The sequence below is a fragment of the Mycotypha africana genome, assembly GCF_025528875.1.
Source record: "Mycotypha africana strain NRRL 2978 chromosome Unknown BDF20scaffold_2, whole genome shotgun sequence".
NCBI lineage: Eukaryota > Fungi > Mucoromycota > Mucoromycetes > Mucorales > Mycotyphaceae > Mycotypha > Mycotypha africana.
Genome location: NW_026515726.1, coordinates 1,949,611 through 1,966,483, shown reverse-complemented (window position 1 = coordinate 1,966,483; position 16,873 = coordinate 1,949,611). Strand labels below are relative to the sequence as shown.

Here is a 16,873-nt window from a genome sequence, read left to right as displayed (position 1 = left end):
TAGATGAAGGGGACTTACAATAGAAAACATGCCTTGGAGAGATTGGATTACTATTACCAAGTTATCAACACAACCATTTTATCGAAGCAGAATGCAGCAAGTGGTTTGATTCCTGCTTCAGTTGCTATCACGGTAAGCCCTGCTTTTGAATAGAACGTTTCTCTAAAATGTGATCAAGCCGTATAATGACCACTTGGTGTCAATATTATCCAGACACACGGTGACTATACTGATGCTTGGGTGAGGTAGGTTAAACAAAGGGTTCACGGACATTCTCCAAGTTGTAATTTCATACTGACACGTAACATTGTTTGCTTGAACTCCTTTAGAGATAATGTTTATTCTATCTACTGTGTATTTGGTCTTGCGTTGGCTTACAGAAGAATTGACGATACCACAGGAAGAGCATGTAAGTACAATTCAGGCAACAGTGGATGGGTTGCTATTGTTTGCTTCAGGTTGAAGGTGAGTAATAAACTTGGTCTGACTGAATTGCCCCCCATAATTTCATGCTGCTAGTTGAGCTTGAACACGCGGTTGTTAAATTGATGCGGGGCTTGCTGTTCGCTATGATGCGCCAAGCGCCCAAGGTGGAGAAGTTTAAAAAGACACAAAATGTATTGGATGCACTTCATGCTAAATACAAGACGGAAACAGGTGCTACTGTGGTGGGTGATCGTGATTGGGGTCATTTACAAATTGATGCTACTAGCTTCTTTTTAGTAGCTCTGGCAGATATGACCACGAGCGGTTTGAACATTATTTATACGCAAGATGAAGTGGATTTTGTGCAAAACCTGGTATTTTATATTGAACGTAAGTACTACCAAAAAAAGCAGTGCAAAAAAAAAAAAAGTTGTTATGAGGTGGGCGGCTTTTTACATGCCATTTGTCTATAACAGGCGCTTATCGAACACCTGACTTTGGTATTTGGGAACGAGGTAACAAGGTTAATCATGGACAGCCTGAATTGAACTCTTCGTCCATCGGTATGGCATATGCTGCTTTACGAGCCATTAATGGTGTAAATTTATTTGGGGCTCGTGGTAGTGCTTCTTCAGTAAGTATTCATTGTTACAATGCGTTGCTGACTGTAATACAGCTTAACAAGTTAATCATGAAATCAACCACCCTTCTCGCATTCTTAGACAATTTATGTGATGCCCGACGAGATGACACGTAACAAGATTACACTCTTAAGCGTTTTGCCCAGAGAGTCCAATTCGAAAGAGGTGGATGGGTCCGTCTTATCAGTGATAGGTTTCCCAGCCTTTGCCGTTGAGAATCCAGCTTTGTTAGAACATACTCGCACAGATGCCAAAAGTAAATTGGAGGGTCGTTATGGATGGAAGAGATTTTTGCGTGATGGGCACCAAACAGTACTCGAAGACCACACTCGTCTTCATTACAATGAGAGTGAATTAAAAGTTTTCGAAAACATTGAATCTGAATGGCCTCTGTTTTTCACTTATATGGTTTTGGAAGGGTTATTCTCGGGAAACATGGAGCAAGTCGAAGAGTACCGTAAAAAGCTCGAATTCGTAACCATTGACTCGTCCTTGTGGGATCCTGAAAACCCTAGACCTCCCGAAGATTATAAGAATGAAGATCCAGAGCTCCGCCCTCACCCTCCCGCTCTTTGTCGTACAGCTAGTCTCGATTTAACAATTGCACCTGCTGACCTCCATATACCTTTATTGCCGGAATTGTATTATGTGCCTAAAGAGTCCATTGATGCCGAAAAAGCAAACCCTCATTCTCAAAAGAGAATTCCTAACGATAACACGCCCTTGGTGTGGGCTCTTTCGCTCTACTTGTTGGGTAATCTCATGTACGAAAACCTACTCTCACCCTCTGAAGTCGATCCTTTAGGCCGTCGTTTTAATGTGAAGGGTGCTAGCAAAGACAATGTGGTGCAGTTAGTTTTGCTATCTGAGGATGAAGAGTTACAGAAGACACTGTCTACTTATGGTCTTGAAACTCAATCACTTGATCAAATATCTTCAAGCTTCACTGTTTTGCCTCCTCAAGCGCTTGTGGATGTGTACGGTGCATTAGGTCAAAACTCTAAGCTGGGTTTGACAGGTAGACCTAGGCGTCCCATTGGAACTTTAGCCACTTCTCGTCTTTATCGTATTGAAGGACACATTTACGCTTTCACACCTCAGTTTATGGATGTTGATACTTTTTATCTTAACTCAGATCCCGATTATCTCGTCTCCACTATTGAAAATGAACTGAGCTTTACGAACGCTAACTGGCTCTTTGCAGGCCGCCCGACGATAACAATTGTCCTGACCAACGCTATGTTAGGAGATATCAACCGAACAGAAATTGCACCTGCCAATTGCAGTCTATCTTTGACAAATGCTTTATTGTCGGCTGATGCTTCTAAGAAGAACTTGCTCAACTTTTTCATGAATTTACGTTCGGGAGAATGCAATGGTGTTCGCGTTCGTTTATCGCGTCTCGTTGAAACTGTGAATACAAGCAACATTGAATCCCTCGACTTCTTGGTCAACAAACGTGACGTAGATTGGAGTAATATCCTCTCCATGAACAAATCTCATCGCTCCGGCAGATCTTACCGTCGATTGAATTTTGATGAATCCGGTATGAGTTCTCCAGGTGGTGCTCTTACCCCAGGTGGCCCAGGAGCAAGAACACCTCGCCGTCGCAGTGTGTTTGGTGGTAAATTGTTGGGAACTCCTTTGAATAAACTGGACGATAGCGATACTTATTTCCAAGACGTTGCTGCTGCTTTGGAGAGAATTAATAAAAATACTGTGAGCGCATTCAAATTGAAAGATCACGAAATTGTTCCTGCTCACCCAGTGAATAATGCCACACCTCCTGGTCGTGCAGATTCTCCTCCTCCTAATGACGCCACGAGTGATGCCCAAACGAGTAAGAAGCCAGTAAATATCGTGATCGATACTGCTGAGGGTAATGAAAGTGGCGACAACAATGAGGTACTTTTATCTTTGACTCTGGGCGATATTTCACAATACAACGACGCCGTGAAAAGCCTCCAAGATTCTGTTAATTTGTACGATCAAATCGATTTGCTGCAATATCTAGCCTCTGTGAAAAACTTGGACGAATACATTTATGAACTTGATGCCACCCTTCGTGAGCTATTGGAAGAAGTATACGTAAAATCGAAACGACTTCAATATTGGTCTATTACTCGTCAAGCAAGTGGTTTATTGTGCAAGACGATGCCTACTTTGACTTACAACTTAACCGACCTTATCATTAACAATAAGCAAGTTAGTATCGGTTCCGGTACTTCAGAACAATTCATTTCCACTCCTCTCAGCCCCGATGCGCTTACCAAGATGATATCAGAACAATGCGCTGATGATGTTCGTGAAGGACCTGTCGTTCAAGAAATCATCATCTTTTTGGGCAACTTCATTCGTACTAATCCTCGTATGTTTGAAGGTATCTTACGTTTGCGTACACACTTTATTATTATTGCTTTACGTGAAGAAATTAGCCGTACCAACAGATATAATGAAGAGGAAGCTATTGAACATCTGATGCAATTATCACCTTTCGAGTTGCAATCCTTATTGGGTACCGTCATGTCTGGTCCGGGAATGTGTGAGGAGACCACTATCATGGTTCGTGATAAACCAGGAGGATTTTTGATCTTCAACCAAGAATTTGATCCCAATCGACAGCTCAGTACGGAGGTTCCAGCTCTCAGTCTACCTCCTTCTAGGAAACTCTCGCGAGCTTCAGCAGCTGAAGGGAACACAGAGAATATCAGCGACAACCAGAAAAACAGCAATGATGACAAGATTATTATTCGAGCTCAGTCCGGTGGTTATAATGACGGAAACTTTGCTCGCGCTGAAATCAATGGTAGTGTATTAGCTGCCAACACTCGTGGTCTCCATGTCTGGGCAATTGATCGTCTCGAAAACCTAGTCTTGCAACATGCTTCTTTCGATACTCATATATCTACAGAAGAAAGCAATGATCTCGTTCAGTTCATCGTCGGCTTAGTGCCAGGTATTATCGTTGTGTTCGCTTCGAAGGATGATTTTACTGAGCATTTAACTGAAGAGGCCAAGGATGCTCTCAGAAGTCTGGGCGCAGAAAAGATTGATCAAGTCAAATACCGTGATTCTTACGTCTTGATCGCTGAAAAGAACGGTGATCGTACTATCGAAGCTCATCGATCTACGAATGATGGCCCAACTGAACTGGTTGAAATTGAGTTCGCTATGCTTAAAAAGAACGATATCCAGCCTTCCGAGATTAACTATGATAATATCAGTCATTTTTGTCCAACTTCGAATGGTCGTTGGTTACGTCGTCGTAAAAATGATGGTGCTCTTAACCGTGCTCCAAGACATTTCTTCTCTCGAATTTGGAAAGTTTTGGACTCATGTGAAGGTTTTCAAATTGGTTCTCACTACTTACCCCGTGATCCTATTGTATTTGAAAAGACACCTGAGGAATTCAACTTTGCTTTAGCAGTCGAAGGTTTCTTGGGTATATTGAGAGATCCTGCAGAACGTCAAGTTGGAGTCGAGTTATTGTCACAGATTTACGAGATTCAAAAATCCAAGCCCAAGTTTGTCTTCATTGAACAGAATATCGATATCCCTGCTCTTATGAATGCTGCCATTGCTGAATTCTGGAACAAATGGATTGAAAAGAATAAGGCTGCTTTTGAAAAGAGTCCAATGTTCGAAAAAGGGTTTGATTACGAGACTCATAAAGACATGGCACATAATCTTTTCTATGATTTACCACTGGATAATAATGGAGAAGAGTCCACCTCAGCTTATTTACGTAGAAGTATATCCAGCATATTAAATATCTAGGCAACAGTAATTTGAAGTTGTCCATTGGTTATACGTTATTCGTTCCTTTTGGTTCTATTTTAGTTCATTTTTTGATTGTAGTGAATTTCCATAATATTTGTAGATACGTATGCTTTAATAGCAGTAAAATAAATAATAATAAATCTCAAGTCTGTAGTAGTAGTAATAGTAGGTTTAAATTAATCTCTGTTTTTGTCCTTGTTCATTAACAACACGTAAAATGTTGGACATAATCTCCATTTCTCCCATAATATTTCTTTGATCTAACCAAAATTTTTGCTGCTGAACGAGCGGCTTTATGCCCTTGCTTTGTTCCAATTCATGCTGTTTCTTCAATATTTGGTTATTCACTTTCCAGGTTGAAAATGAAGAGTCTAAGGCTGGAACCAAATCTCGCAACCTTAATGTCGATGTTCGACGACGAGTCAATATATCCATTGTTTCAATAGTGATGATTGAATTAGGCGTGATATTATATTTCTCTATGTTGTGGTTTTCATCTTTCTTTGCTGTTGTCGATTGAGGCAAACCATTCTCGAGTAGGTATATTTTATTGATATAAGGGGCTAGAATATATGTGAGAACACCTGTCGAGCAAGCACTTGCAGCAACAGCTGTTAAGACGAGTTGCGTTAACACAAAGCGGATTAGAGATTCTTTTCGATAAAGCAAATTGAGAATGTAAAGTCGTATCTCCCAATAAAGAAGCTCAGACATTATTTGCACTCACCTCCAAGGAACATAGTGCTTGATAAATTAGCAGCTTGCACTGTAGTTTGGAAAAAGAAGACGTTAATACTTCAAAGTTATTCATATGTTGTCAAACTTGAGAGCCTACCTGCAGGTGCATCCCAGTAGCACATTACGGTTGGAGTAGCTAATGCCGATAGCTAAAACAGAGATATTGTCAGCCGATGAAATTGTAACCATGCTTTTGATAGGAAGCTGTCTAAATTGCTAGCCTTACACCCAATGTAGATAGAGAAAATCTTTTGACAAGCTTAACAAGGCCTATATTTGGCGATGCATAAATAAGCTTTTTTTTAGCTTGTGCAAGAGTTTCTGTTGAATAACGTTGAATAATAAATCGACATCGTGGAATTTGAGAAGGTACTTTTTTAAATAAATGACATGTACTAGATCCGGTCAGTAGCATGGCACGTAAGAAGAGAAACAGGGACAGCCTGTCAAGCAATTTCCATTGAAATGATAATGTAGAATAAGGGTCCGCTGCTTAAAACGTTGATTTAACTTTAATTCAATTTTGAGCTACTCGATTTGTGTTCTCAACTTTTCTATAAAACTCCCATTTTTACCTTAATCCTCGAAATGGGCTCTGTATCTACAGAACTGTTTTTCAATGAAGCAGATTTTCGCATCATTATACCCAATCTAACTACAGACGAAAAGGAGCAAATAGAATCTGCGGCCATCTTAGAAGCCCAACCGCGTCAATTTGCCTTCTATGGTAAACTCCAATGCTAAATTATTGAAAGGGGAAGCAAAACCATTAGAACGTACCTAATTACCCTTTCTAAAACTATGCTTTCAAAGACGAGCATTTGCAAGTATATCTATTAGCCTGTCTCTCTCAACAAATCACAGGCACTGGTGATGAAGTCAAGGAAGCCGTTCACTCTTTTTACAGTCAATTAGACGTCACCGTAGATGCCACATTCGTAGATAATGTACCCAACCTTCAATCGACAGGCTTGTATAGATCTAATTCAGTACCTACTCAGTCACCCAACATAGGATCTGCTTCACCAAAGATTAGTGCCAGTCAACCGCACTACCAACATCAACGTAGAAGCGTTTTGAACGATGTATCAACACCTTTTTTCACTCAGGCACACAATAGAAATAGTAAAGATTCCATGATTCTTTTCGAGAACGACAACAACTATTGCTGTCTTTACCGGATGCTTATTCCAATTGGTAAAACTTTTTGGTAAAGAATGATAACCTCATTCTATGCAATTGAAAAATAACTGATTTTTGGGTTTCGACGTATTAGTTTATGCAAAAGCAAAATCCACAAATCCAAGTCTATCTATAAATTATACTCTTCAATATAGACCGCAGTCGACGAAGCGAGCTAGCTGTTTGATGGATAACAAAACGACAGATGATTCAGAATATGATACAAATCTATTCGAAACTATCAATTTATTGAGTGGATTAGAGGATGGTAAAGGAGGCAAAATTAATGATCTTTAAACTAATGTATTTACGCGTACTTTCTGAACTATCAATGAATAGATCCAGTCTTTTCAAATCAAAACTATCCTTTACAGCGCTTTGTTATAGATGGTCAACAACGGCCACTCAGTGCAGACTCGTCATGGGCATCTGTTCAAAATTCTAACCTCAATGCGAATTCTCCTACAGCTACCAATCAATTATCACTTAAACGGAATATTAGAGAGAACTTACCCATTCGTTCAGGTCTCGTCGTTAAAATGCGGACAACCAACGCAGCAGTAACTGATAAAATGGTAATGATGTCTGTCGAGCTGGAAAATCCTGCTGATATAGGTTGCGAATTTTTAATTGATGAAGTAGATGTGCAGATATCTAATGCAGTTGTTACAACAGCCTTCCAACAAACCGAAGAGCAAAGCAAGTTTCCTATCTTCCTAAATAAATCAGATTTGATGGTCTTTGTATATAATATTACACTATTAGAAGATGGTTCGGTTAAGCCACCTACCCAACAACGTATATTTCCATCGCGCCGGTCTTATCAACAGCAACAGCAACAACCACAACAGCTTCCCAATGATGAGAAACCCCGACCTCAAAGAGTCTCTATACAAGTAGTCGCTTGTCCAATTATCGACGGCAAAAAAGCCTTACCAATGCGATCAAAATGGAATACGATGCTAGATGTCTCTGGACGACATTTTCATCAACAGCAAAGGCGTGATCTTGACCCTTTACAGGAAACAAAATCATCTAATTTGACAAGGTCGCAGGATTTGAACAGTGTTAGCAGTACAAGCCCCGCTATTTATTCGCCAGGTGCAAGGTCTATCGTAGGGAGCCCAGTAGGGCTTGGTAACCAACATATGGGTGCATCTTTGGAAACAGTATTCGGCTCAAGAAATCCATTACCAAACCAGCAACCTATAGGAGTTATTCCGGGATCACCAGCGTCTGTCTCTAATAATTCCGATACCCAATTGATGAGGGAAAGGGCGGATGGTATCGTCGTATCATTCACTGTACCGGACTCTATTCGAGTGGGTAAAACCTTCCCTTTACACATATTTATTGTCAATCGATCAAAGCATACTCGACGTTTCCAAATTGTGATACCCAATCGTAAGAGACAACCTGCTAATATACAAGGCCATATTATGAAGTCAACTTTACCGCCATTACCTTTGGAGAAGTTACCCATAGACCCATATATGTCTGAGTCAGGTTAGGAAAGAAAAAAAAAAGAAAAGCCTACAATTTACTTTTTATTCTTGATATTTATCAATTATATTCTTGTATCATTCACTATAGGATTCCTAAAACAGTATTTCGAAAACGAAACACATGAAGCAGATATTATCTGTTTAGAGAATAATGTGAGATTAAGGTATGCCAATTGGAAAAATCGTTGTAAGCTTAGTCTGTCATATTCTAATTCATTCTTATTAGTCCACTTGGTCCTTCTACTTCGCAAAGTGTAGATATACAATTTATTGCTGTCAAAGACAAATTGCACACAATTGACTTGATCCAATTGGTCGATCTAGATACTGGTTTTGTAACCAACCTTCGTCAGGTTTTGGAGGTTTATGTAGAGCCATAAATCAATAATTCAAAGTAGAAACGGGGCACTCAGCTGCATAATTTTTCTACATCATTGAACAATTAGGCACCTGATTTTTGTGGTCGCTTGTGTACCTTTTTTTTTTAACTTTGGTTAGCCGTTTTTGTAGAACACATCGTTGTTCGTGATTAAGTATTAAATGGCAACAATGTCCTTTAGTGATGTATTAATAGAAAGGTTGCAAGCACGGGATAACACTGTTCACAAATTTCATACTATTATCTCTAAGAGTAATGATCCTTCATTGAATAAGAAAATATGTTTTGATTCCGGGTAAACTCATTTCAATATTTTTACGTGGTCTCAATAGATAATCAGCTTTTGAGATCAATCGTTGAATTAGAAAAAGCCGTTGAACTTGCTAAAATTACACAGCACATTCCTGAGGGAAGGTACTTGTAAACCAAAAGCGTCCAACTAAATGCCATCGACAATACTAATGAAGGTTATATTGACAGTCCTTCACAACAGGTAGCCGACTTGGACCGGCGTATCAAAGAATTGAACGAGGAGAGAGCTGAAATGTATAAGACACAAAGCGCCAATGCTCAAAGACTCGTTAATTTGAATGAGCAGTTGCGAATTAAGGAAGAAAAAGATAGTAAACAGACTGAAGAGTAAAGCTAAGTTGCAAAGAAGTCCATTCTTCTCTTTGATGATGTCTTGCCTAAAGATGCTTTTCCCCTAAAAATTTCTAGACTTAACAACTTGTCAATGACTATCAGGAAGTTGACAGCAACTTGTGGTTTGCAGAAGGAGCAGTTGAGAGAAAAGGACGTTGCCATCCAGGTAAAATGAGCAAAAAATTTAATTCCCTTCTGTTATGTCTGAACTTTGCATAACAATGTAGATATTGCATGATGAACTAGCTGCTTTACAACTTGAAATGACCACCATGGAAGATAAGATTAAAAGACTTACTACAGAGAATGAGCAGCTAGTCCAACGATGGATTAACAAAATGAACGAGGAAGCAGAGAAGATGAATGAGGCTACACAATTCTACGAAAGGTAAATATAGAGAAATGTACAGACTCGGCGTTATACAGACATGGCTGTTTTAATACATATATTGATGGTATAGCGCTTTAGAACAAGCAAGGAGTACAATTGATAAGCAAAAATTGTCTAAAAAACAGCTGAAGGATGACCAGAGCTCCGGTAAAACTCCAAACATGCCAAACTACCCACTCACGAGAATTGTGCCACCGGAAAAGGCTAGTAAAAAAGTTGTAAGTATAACAGAAGCAGATAAGTAACCACTCTGATATAGAATCTGAAGCTGACAGCTAAGAGGTCTTTTCATTTCTATAGAATGCACATGATACAGAAATTCACTGCATTGCAGTTTCCTCCACTGGATCCATATTTGCCACAGGGGGTGCGGATAAGAAAGTGCGGTTATTTGATGCCAAAACAGGGCATTCCCTACATTCATTATCGGGCGCCTTGCAAACAATCACATCGATTGCATTTAATATTACCGATGACTTGGTGCTGGGGACCTGCACTGACAATGCAACAAGATTATGGAGCCTATCAACTCATAGACTTAAGGTATGTAATAAAAAGCTCCTTTTTATGTTTTTTGTTATCAAACAATGAATTTGACAGATCCTTATTCGTATTTCAGCAAACTTTGACTGGGCATATCGGTAAAGTCTATGCAGCAAAGTTCACGGCGGATTCAAAAAAAGTAGTAAGTGCTTATTCTTTATCAATTTAAATAGTTAAAGACAGTTATTTTGAGGCATAACTTCTGCCACTTTAGTTATCCGGAAGTCATGACCGTACATTGAAAGTTTGGGACCTCCAAAAAGGATACAGTAAAGTAGATTATTGTAGTTGCCAAGCAGCATAAAAACTGTGTAAGAGCTAATATGTTTGTCGATTAGATATACGTACAATATTCACATTCAGCAGCTGTAATGATTTGTGTCTAATGGACCCCGATGGACAAACAGTAATAAGTGGGCACTTGGATAATACAATAAGGCTTTGGGATACGTGTAGTGGCACTGGCATCAAAGAACTCACGGGTATACACAATGGGCAAATTACCTCTGTTTGCATGTCACCTGGTAAGACTGCATTGATACTAATAGAAACAAATATCAATCCTAACTTCTGTATCTACTCTTTGTTAAATGAGATGGAGTGTCGCTACTATCAAGTTCTAGGGACAATACATTAAAAATTATTGATGTGCGAACCTATGAAGTTTTGAAATCATTTCAGTAAGTTTCTCTATAACTTTGTCAAGCTCTGTTGACGCATTTTGCAATAATTTACGACCATTTTCATATAGGGCTGACAGTTATAAAAATGGTGTAAATTGGGCACGATCGACATTTAGGTAATCAACAAAAATATCAGTTCAAAATGTTGGATTTCATTAACAGATTTTCCACGTAGTCCTGATGGGCGCTATGTTGCGGCAGGTTCAGCAGGTAAAACAACAAATTCTAATAACACTAATAAAAACTGCTTCTATGCTTACGCTTCACTTATAGATGGTGCCGTGTATATTTGGAATACAAGAACCGGAAATCTGGAAAAAACTGTCGCGGATCACAGGTATGCAATGAGCAAATCGAGACTGATTTATTATTCTATGAGAACTGTAAATAACATTTAACAACACTATAGTTCTGTTGTTTGCGGTGTTGCTTGGAATCCTTCAGGTGAACACTTGTACTCAGCAGAGAAAAATAAGATCGTTTGTATTTATGACACATCAAAAGACGCTCGATCAAGATGACAGCAGATGTGGTTTTAGACATTTGAATTTGTGTTAAGAATAAATAATCGATCTTGAAATGTGGAAGTTTGGAGTTAATTTTTGATATAAGCCAAAGACAATCCCTTCATTGTTCCTCCAAATCCAAATCTTCAATAACTGTTACTGTTGTTAACATTGATTTATTCTTGAATTCTTGGACTTTTGGTGCTTTCTTCTTTTTTTCATCACCATTTTCCTCATCATCTTCATCCTCAAAGCCGAGTGTTTCTTCATCATTATCAATATTCGACCGTAATAGTGCTGCCATTTCCTCAACATTTTTATTTGCTAAACGTTTCCTTTCTTCTCTGGCTTCTTTACGGGCCTGTATTTTTTCCTCTTTGGCTAATCGCGCATACTTTTCCTTTGTCCTTGCTTTTCTTTCCAATTTTCGTTTGTGAAAACCTGTTAGAAACTCTCTAAAAAGTGAGAATATAAAGTTAAGTGTCTATTAACAAAGTATGTTCCCCTTAATCAAGATGCTGTTGAACTCGATCAAAGACGTACTTTCGACTTGCTTCGTCAAACTCGACACTTTCAACAATGTCTTTCTTTGCCTTTCTTTTTTTTGCATATATTCTGCTTCCAGCTGATAATATATCAGAGTTCTTTGGTTTCTTATTGTATTTTGCTTTCATGGTAGAACTTTATCGTGATCGACTGTCAAAATTGATTGATCGGTTAAAGGGCAAAAGACAGGAATCTATAAGTTTGTTGTATTTCTCAGCAATTTAAGAGACAGTCTCAGAGAAAAAGGCCAAAAAATAGATGAAAAGAGAATATTTTACCAAAGTGTGAGTATTTTTTTTTTTTTGACATTGTAAACACTCCTCAACTTCTTCTGGCTCAGACAATGGTTTTATACTTTACTAGCGAAAGTGAGTTAATAAGCAGTGATGAGAAGTGTTACCAGAAACGATTTCGACATTCTCAAAATATGATACCTTTGCGATTTTCCTGTTTTGCCAGTTGTCGATCCTCCTGTCACCATTTATATGGGAAAGGACAAGTTTGAAAGTAAAGCGATAATTTCGAAAAGAAGCTCTTTTAGCCACGTTGCACTAAATAAGTTTGCTCTATACTGTGATTAGATAATGATTTAATCAAATATGGCTTTCCTGAAGATGTTTGGTAAGTATTGATTTATGGTTGCGCTTCTTTCAATCTCCTGATATTACTAACAGAATCAAATATTACATATTTAGGGTAACTAAAAAGAACAACCAATTGGAATGATAGAGTTTCATACATTTCTGTTGCTTCAAATATCAACAGCAACCTTTTTGAATACAACATTAATGGACTGTTCATAGTTTCACGTCGATAAACTTTCCAGCGCACACGTATATGTTCGTTTACAACCAGGCCAAACTTGGCTCGATATTCCACCGCAAGTTGTTGATGACTGCGCACAACTCGTCAAAGCGAACAGTATTGAAGGCAATAAAAAGAACGGTATCACCGTCATCTATACTCCATGGGATAATTTGAAACGAACACCAGGCATGCCTACAGGTCAGGTTACCTTCCACAATCACAAAAAAGTTAAACGTGTCTTTGTCGAAAAAAGAGTCAATGAAGTTGTGAATCGTCTCAACAAAACTAAAGTCGAAAGATATCCTGATTTAATGCAAGAGAAGATTAATCGTGAAAAGATTGATCGATTAAAAGCGCGTGAGGAAGAATTTAAGGAAAAGGAAAGGGCAAAGATATTGGCAGAAGAAAAGAGGAAGGCAGAAAAAGAGATTCAAGATCTATTTGATCCTTCGCAGATGAGAAGTAACTGGCGAGAAGAGGAAGTTGAAGATATTAATGCTGCTGAGGAGGATTTTATGTAAAATAATAGTCGTTTGGGTTATAACTGATGCTGTACAATAAAGAGCTTATTTGCGTAGATATACAATCATATCGGAGTGGGCATTATGTTGAAGTCAATTGATTTTGCTGTATAGTATTGTTATAAAACAGGTTAAAAAATTCGAATGTGTATAAATCGCCTTTTTGAGCAGTGACTACTCGAGGAAAGATAGTGGTTCAACCATTTAGATGTAAAAAAGTACTATGGTTCTAGAAGTAGTACTTCACATATTGCATGGTACAAATCTGAAGGTTCCTTTTTTGCATGGATACCAAGGTCAGGATTCTGTTTCTTCTCTAGCATAATCAATACAACGGTGTGATACGAAAGATGGATAGAAGAACAATGTAAACGCTATAAGGCTATATTCATGGTCCGTAAATGACTTTCAAGCCGGTAGAGATTGAAGTATGTCTCTGTTTTACAACAAAACAGGTCGATTTCAATGACATTGATTTCTTGCTTTATGAATTGCAACACTTAGAGTTTGAAATAGATAGACCTCTTCACTTATTAAATCAACTCTATTTGCGGTGTGTGTAATAAAACGGTCGACATCAATTTGGAATCCTTGGCGATTAACATAGTCCTTCCAGCAAGCAAGTTTTTCCTTTTTAAATTGCTTTGACTCAACTATTGATATCTTTGTGATTATTAGGTGCAAGTGCGAACAATATTTTTCTCATAATTTTCAAAACGTCATGAACTGCAGCAGCCTTACTAGCAAAAAACTCTTAAGGCTCCTAAGAGTAAATACACTTTGTAGAATCCCTCCAACTTTTAAGTTATTCGTTGTATTGTTGTTGCTAACTTTTTAAACAGGTTGTGCAAACTCTACAGTAAATGATTCAAGAAGGGTTCTATCGGGCCTACAGCTTTAAAAAATGTACTTCATAGTAAGCGGAGCACTTGAGGTTCATTGATTTTAATGATACGGAAAAAGCGTCCAAGAGCAAAAACTATATTCTTTTCGTTGTTTAAAATACTCCTATCCTATGAATTACTCCTCTTTGCCCTGATGTCGAAGGGTAAAAAACAAGCCATTGATAGAAGTTGTCGTATGAGAGGGCAGGATCAGGAAACTTTTTCGGCTTAATATTTATGATTAGAAGAAATAACTCTACTAACGGAATGACACCTTTCAAGCTTGCCTTGACTATGCTCGTTAGTGTTTCTGTGTTGTTTGCAATGCAAATATAAATGCTACAGTGGTACCTAGGTAATCGAGATTCCTTGGTCCTTTCAACTTAAACATTCAATATTACTCATCTTGAAGACTAGGTTAAGTTTACATTAACAATTTGTAAGGAAATTTGTATATGTTTTCCTACTATTTTGGATAAATGTATTCTATTTTTTTATTTTTTTCTTTCGGCTTCAGTAGGCGAGCATCATTTGCACTGTGTAACTGAGATGGTTTTGAGCAGCTCATCATGGAATATGTACTGAAATTCCAGATTTCTTATTGGCGGAACACTATAGTGCCTATTCAATTTCTTTACAGCATTCTGCCGCGATCAAGATTAATCAATTGTTTTGGCGCGGGTGTACTGTTTTTGAAAAAGCACATTGTTAGTAAAAGATCCTCCAATCTTTCAATTTCAATGCTATAAAATGAATGCACCTTCGCTCAAACTAGTACTGCTGCTGTTGTTCAGTATTGTTACAATTTGTGCCGCGTCTTATGGCGATCAACAATATGTATACAGACACTGTGTTGCCGATTGCGCTTCTCGAACTGACATTTCGGAACTCCCTTTTTATCTACGTCTATTACGCTGGAATGTTCAGCAAAATTGTGGCTACCATTGTATGCATCAAATAACGCAACGAGCTATTCAAGAAAACACAAATATTTACCAGTACCACGGTAAATGGCCTTTCTATCGCCTATATGGTATTCAGGAGCCAGCTTCAGTTCTTTTCTCTATTTTAAACGGACTCATGCATTTGCGTTATTTCCAAATTATTAGACGACAAGTTAATGAGCTTTACCAACCTTTGAAAACTTACTATTTGATTACTTCTATCATCGGCATGAATGCTTGGCTTTGGAGTACTGTGTTCCATACCAGAGATACCCCTTTCACGGAGAAGATGGATTACTTTAGCGCAGGATTGTACATTTTTTATGGGTTGTGTGTTGCTGTCATTCGAATCTTTGGTTTGCAGCGACGAAAAAGAGCAACAATGTTGATATCAGGATGGACAGCTGTTTGTGCGGTTCTCTATATAGCTCACGTTACTTATCTGTCATCGCGATCAAGGTTTGATTATGGGTATAACATGAAGGCCTGTATAGCAGTGGGATCTTTACAAACAACTCTATGGTTGAATTGGTCTATTTTACAATACACGCGATGGGGGAAGAAGGAACAAAGACCATTTGCTTGGATGGCAGGTTTATCTGTCGTACTGGTCAGCTGCGCTATGTGCTTAGAAGTCTTTGATTTTCCACCGTACAAAGGCGTCTTAGACGCACATTCTTTATGGCACGCCTCTACTATCCCGTTAGCACCTTTATTCTATAAATTTTTGTTAAAAGACGCAGAATTGGACTCTTTATCGAAGGTGGACATAAGCAAGAAAAGAAGATTATCTTAACACCTAACTGTTGCTTAATGATGAGTGCAAAGTTATCAATATTAGCGGACAAACCTCGTCATGATGATACCAAAACAACTTATAGAAATCAATAATGTCGATCTCAATCCAACTGTATCTGAACCACCATATTCATTTGTATAAAGTTTACTACCAAGTAAAGGAATTAGATATCTTGCAAATGACAAATTTTGACACTTTAAAACTGCTCTCTTGGCTGTTATATAGCCATTTTGTTGACTCCATGGTACATGGAGTGAATTTTCATAGAATAAAAAATATTGAAGTCAAATTCATACTCAAAAGGTACCTCATCAATCAAACATACGTTACAAAATAGAAACTGATGGTCAAACGTCGCTATCATTCGTATGAGCAGTATGTTAACTATGGGGCTATCATTGTGCTCTTAATCGCTTGATAAGCTATCGTTGTTCAATGAGTCAACAGTCGTTTTCTCAGTATATATTGAAGGATAATTCTTGAGATAAGTGTTAGAGAAGCATCTTTTGTTTTAAAATGGGTATACAATATTGCTCATCATCAGAGACTGACATTTTTTGATTAAGAAACTTCTGCAAATCACAAGTCAACTGACAGAATGGTATGACAGGTATATAGATGAATCTTCGCTCATTTAAGCCATATCAATCATTTATCGCATAATATTAACAGAGAAGTTGTTTTATGCACCATGTAGATAAATATATTCAAAATAAAACATTATTATTCATATAAATATTAATTTATTCACAAGTTAATAAATGACTGGAGAGCCGTAGAATTCGTTCTACTTAATTACAAAAAAAGAGAAATAATAGTAAAAAAATCAAAAGAAAAAAAAAGCTATGAGCCTTAGTAAAATTGTAGTGCCTTACGACAATGTTTTTAGCTGTGGAGCTGCCCTAAATGTTTGGAGTCAACGTTATGGATGTAATTAAGAAGGTTAAAAACTA

At 38.0% G+C, this 16,873-nt stretch overlaps 8 protein-coding genes across 8 annotated transcripts; 6 read left to right on the top strand and 2 right to left on the bottom strand.

Annotated features, from left to right (window-relative positions):
• Positions 1-3: 3 nt before the first annotated feature.
• Positions 4-4,844, top strand: BDF20DRAFT_814307 (glycosyl hydrolases family 15-domain-containing protein; the record flags this gene model as incomplete). The annotated part of the gene is made up of 9 exons (XM_053076961.1): positions 4-132; positions 214-245; positions 330-409; positions 520-855; positions 903-1,060; positions 1,149-1,555; positions 1,655-2,308; positions 2,354-3,633; positions 3,754-4,844. 9 exons carry the CDS (start codon positions 4-6, stop codon positions 4,842-4,844), a joined length of 4,167 nt encoding a protein of 1,388 aa, XP_052939353.1.
• Positions 4,845-4,931: 87 nt separating this feature from the next.
• BDF20DRAFT_299385 (uncharacterized protein) lies at positions 4,932-5,865 on the bottom strand. The gene is made up of 3 exons (XM_053075140.1): positions 5,812-5,865; positions 5,683-5,734; positions 4,932-5,613 (listed from the first exon to the last, which is right to left on the bottom strand). The coding sequence occupies exon 3, from the start codon at positions 5,559-5,561 to the stop codon at positions 5,019-5,021; it is 543 nt and encodes a 180-aa protein (XP_052939352.1). The 5' UTR covers positions 5,562-5,613; positions 5,683-5,734; positions 5,812-5,865; the 3' UTR covers positions 4,932-5,018.
• Positions 5,866-6,129: 264 nt separating this feature from the next.
• On the top strand, positions 6,130-8,769 carry BDF20DRAFT_853208 (TRAPP trafficking subunit Trs65-domain-containing protein). Its single transcript, XM_053080123.1, has 6 exons — positions 6,130-6,312; positions 6,399-6,782; positions 6,862-7,035; positions 7,107-8,273; positions 8,361-8,436; positions 8,499-8,769. Exons 1-6 carry the CDS (start codon positions 6,174-6,176, stop codon positions 8,650-8,652), a joined length of 2,094 nt encoding a protein of 697 aa, XP_052939351.1. The 5' UTR covers positions 6,130-6,173; the 3' UTR covers positions 8,653-8,769.
• BDF20DRAFT_299928 (uncharacterized protein) lies at positions 8,733-9,387 on the top strand. Its single transcript, XM_053075141.1, has 3 exons — positions 8,733-8,903; positions 8,984-9,065; positions 9,132-9,387. Exons 1-3 carry the CDS (start codon positions 8,813-8,815, stop codon positions 9,292-9,294), a joined length of 336 nt encoding a protein of 111 aa, XP_052939350.1. The 5' UTR covers positions 8,733-8,812; the 3' UTR covers positions 9,295-9,387.
• On the top strand, positions 9,388-11,487 carry BDF20DRAFT_299929 (WD40-repeat-containing domain protein). Its single transcript, XM_053075142.1, has 12 exons — positions 9,388-9,462; positions 9,543-9,684; positions 9,758-9,905; positions 9,988-10,230; positions 10,307-10,372; positions 10,445-10,499; positions 10,569-10,754; positions 10,826-10,910; positions 10,982-11,029; positions 11,089-11,123; positions 11,187-11,250; positions 11,323-11,487. The coding sequence occupies exons 2-12, from the start codon at positions 9,560-9,562 to the stop codon at positions 11,432-11,434; spliced, it is 1,167 nt and encodes a 388-aa protein (XP_052939349.1). The 5' UTR covers positions 9,388-9,462; positions 9,543-9,559; the 3' UTR covers positions 11,435-11,487.
• BDF20DRAFT_299980 (nucleolar protein 12-domain-containing protein) lies at positions 11,204-12,554 on the bottom strand. The gene is made up of 3 exons (XM_053075143.1): positions 12,326-12,554; positions 11,963-12,198; positions 11,204-11,874 (listed from the first exon to the last, which is right to left on the bottom strand). Exons 2-3 carry the CDS (start codon positions 12,091-12,093, stop codon positions 11,541-11,543), a joined length of 465 nt encoding a protein of 154 aa, XP_052939348.1. The 5' UTR covers positions 12,094-12,198; positions 12,326-12,554; the 3' UTR covers positions 11,204-11,540.
• On the top strand, positions 12,268-13,400 carry BDF20DRAFT_853147 (uncharacterized protein). Its single transcript, XM_053080122.1, has 4 exons — positions 12,268-12,333; positions 12,425-12,472; positions 12,547-12,586; positions 12,768-13,400. The coding sequence occupies exons 1-4, from the start codon at positions 12,309-12,311 to the stop codon at positions 13,291-13,293; spliced, it is 639 nt and encodes a 212-aa protein (XP_052939347.1). The 5' UTR covers positions 12,268-12,308; the 3' UTR covers positions 13,294-13,400.
• Positions 13,401-14,927: 1,527 nt separating this feature from the next.
• BDF20DRAFT_814167 (Per1-like protein) lies at positions 14,928-15,917 on the top strand (the record flags this gene model as incomplete). The annotated part of the gene is made up of 1 exon (XM_053076949.1): positions 14,928-15,917. One exon carries the CDS (start codon positions 14,928-14,930, stop codon positions 15,915-15,917), a length of 990 nt encoding a protein of 329 aa, XP_052939346.1.
• Positions 15,918-16,873: the final 956 nt, after the last annotated feature.

Bases quoted from the DNA above. Each gene is read 5' to 3' on its own strand.
- BDF20DRAFT_299385 (XM_053075140.1), bottom strand. From the start codon at position 5,561: ATGTCTGAGCTTCTTTATTGGGAGATACGACTTTACATTCTCAATTTG.
- BDF20DRAFT_853147 (XM_053080122.1), top strand. From the start codon at position 12,309: ATGGTTTTATACTTTACTAGCGAAA. The intron at 12,473-12,546 runs GTAAAGCGATAA...TACTGTGATTAG, and splicing joins GGGAAAGGACAAGTTTGAAA to ATAATGATTTAATCAAATAT. The intron at 12,587-12,767 runs GTAAGTATTGAT...GGACTGTTCATA, and splicing joins GGCTTTCCTGAAGATGTTTG to GTTTCACGTCGATAAACTTT.
- BDF20DRAFT_299928 (XM_053075141.1), top strand. From the start codon at position 8,813: ATGGCAACAATGTCCTTTAGTGATGTATTAATAGAAAGGTTGCAAGCA. The intron at 8,904-8,983 runs GTAATGATCCTT...TGGTCTCAATAG, and splicing joins TCATACTATTATCTCTAAGA to ATAATCAGCTTTTGAGATCA. The intron at 9,066-9,131 runs GTACTTGTAAAC...TTATATTGACAG, and splicing joins CAGCACATTCCTGAGGGAAG to TCCTTCACAACAGGTAGCCG.
- BDF20DRAFT_299929 (XM_053075142.1), top strand. From the start codon at position 9,560: ATGACCACCATGGAAGATAAGATTAAAAGACTTACTACAGAGAATGAG. The intron at 9,685-9,757 runs GTAAATATAGAG...TTGATGGTATAG, and splicing joins GCTACACAATTCTACGAAAG to CGCTTTAGAACAAGCAAGGA. The intron at 10,755-10,825 runs GTAAGACTGCAT...TTGTTAAATGAG, and splicing joins CTCTGTTTGCATGTCACCTG to ATGGAGTGTCGCTACTATCA.
- BDF20DRAFT_853208 (XM_053080123.1), top strand. From the start codon at position 6,174: ATGGGCTCTGTATCTACAGAACTGTTTTTCAATGAAGCAGATTTTCGC. The intron at 6,313-6,398 runs GTAAACTCCAAT...ATGCTTTCAAAG, and splicing joins GCGTCAATTTGCCTTCTATG to ACGAGCATTTGCAAGTATAT. The intron at 8,437-8,498 runs GTATGCCAATTG...CATTCTTATTAG, and splicing joins GAGAATAATGTGAGATTAAG to TCCACTTGGTCCTTCTACTT.
- BDF20DRAFT_299980 (XM_053075143.1), bottom strand. From the start codon at position 12,093: ATGAAAGCAAAATACAATAAGAAACCAAAGAACTCTGATATATTATCA. The intron at 11,875-11,962 runs GTACGTCTTTGA...CTCACTTTTTAG, and splicing joins TTTGACGAAGCAAGTCGAAA to AGAGTTTCTAACAGGTTTTC.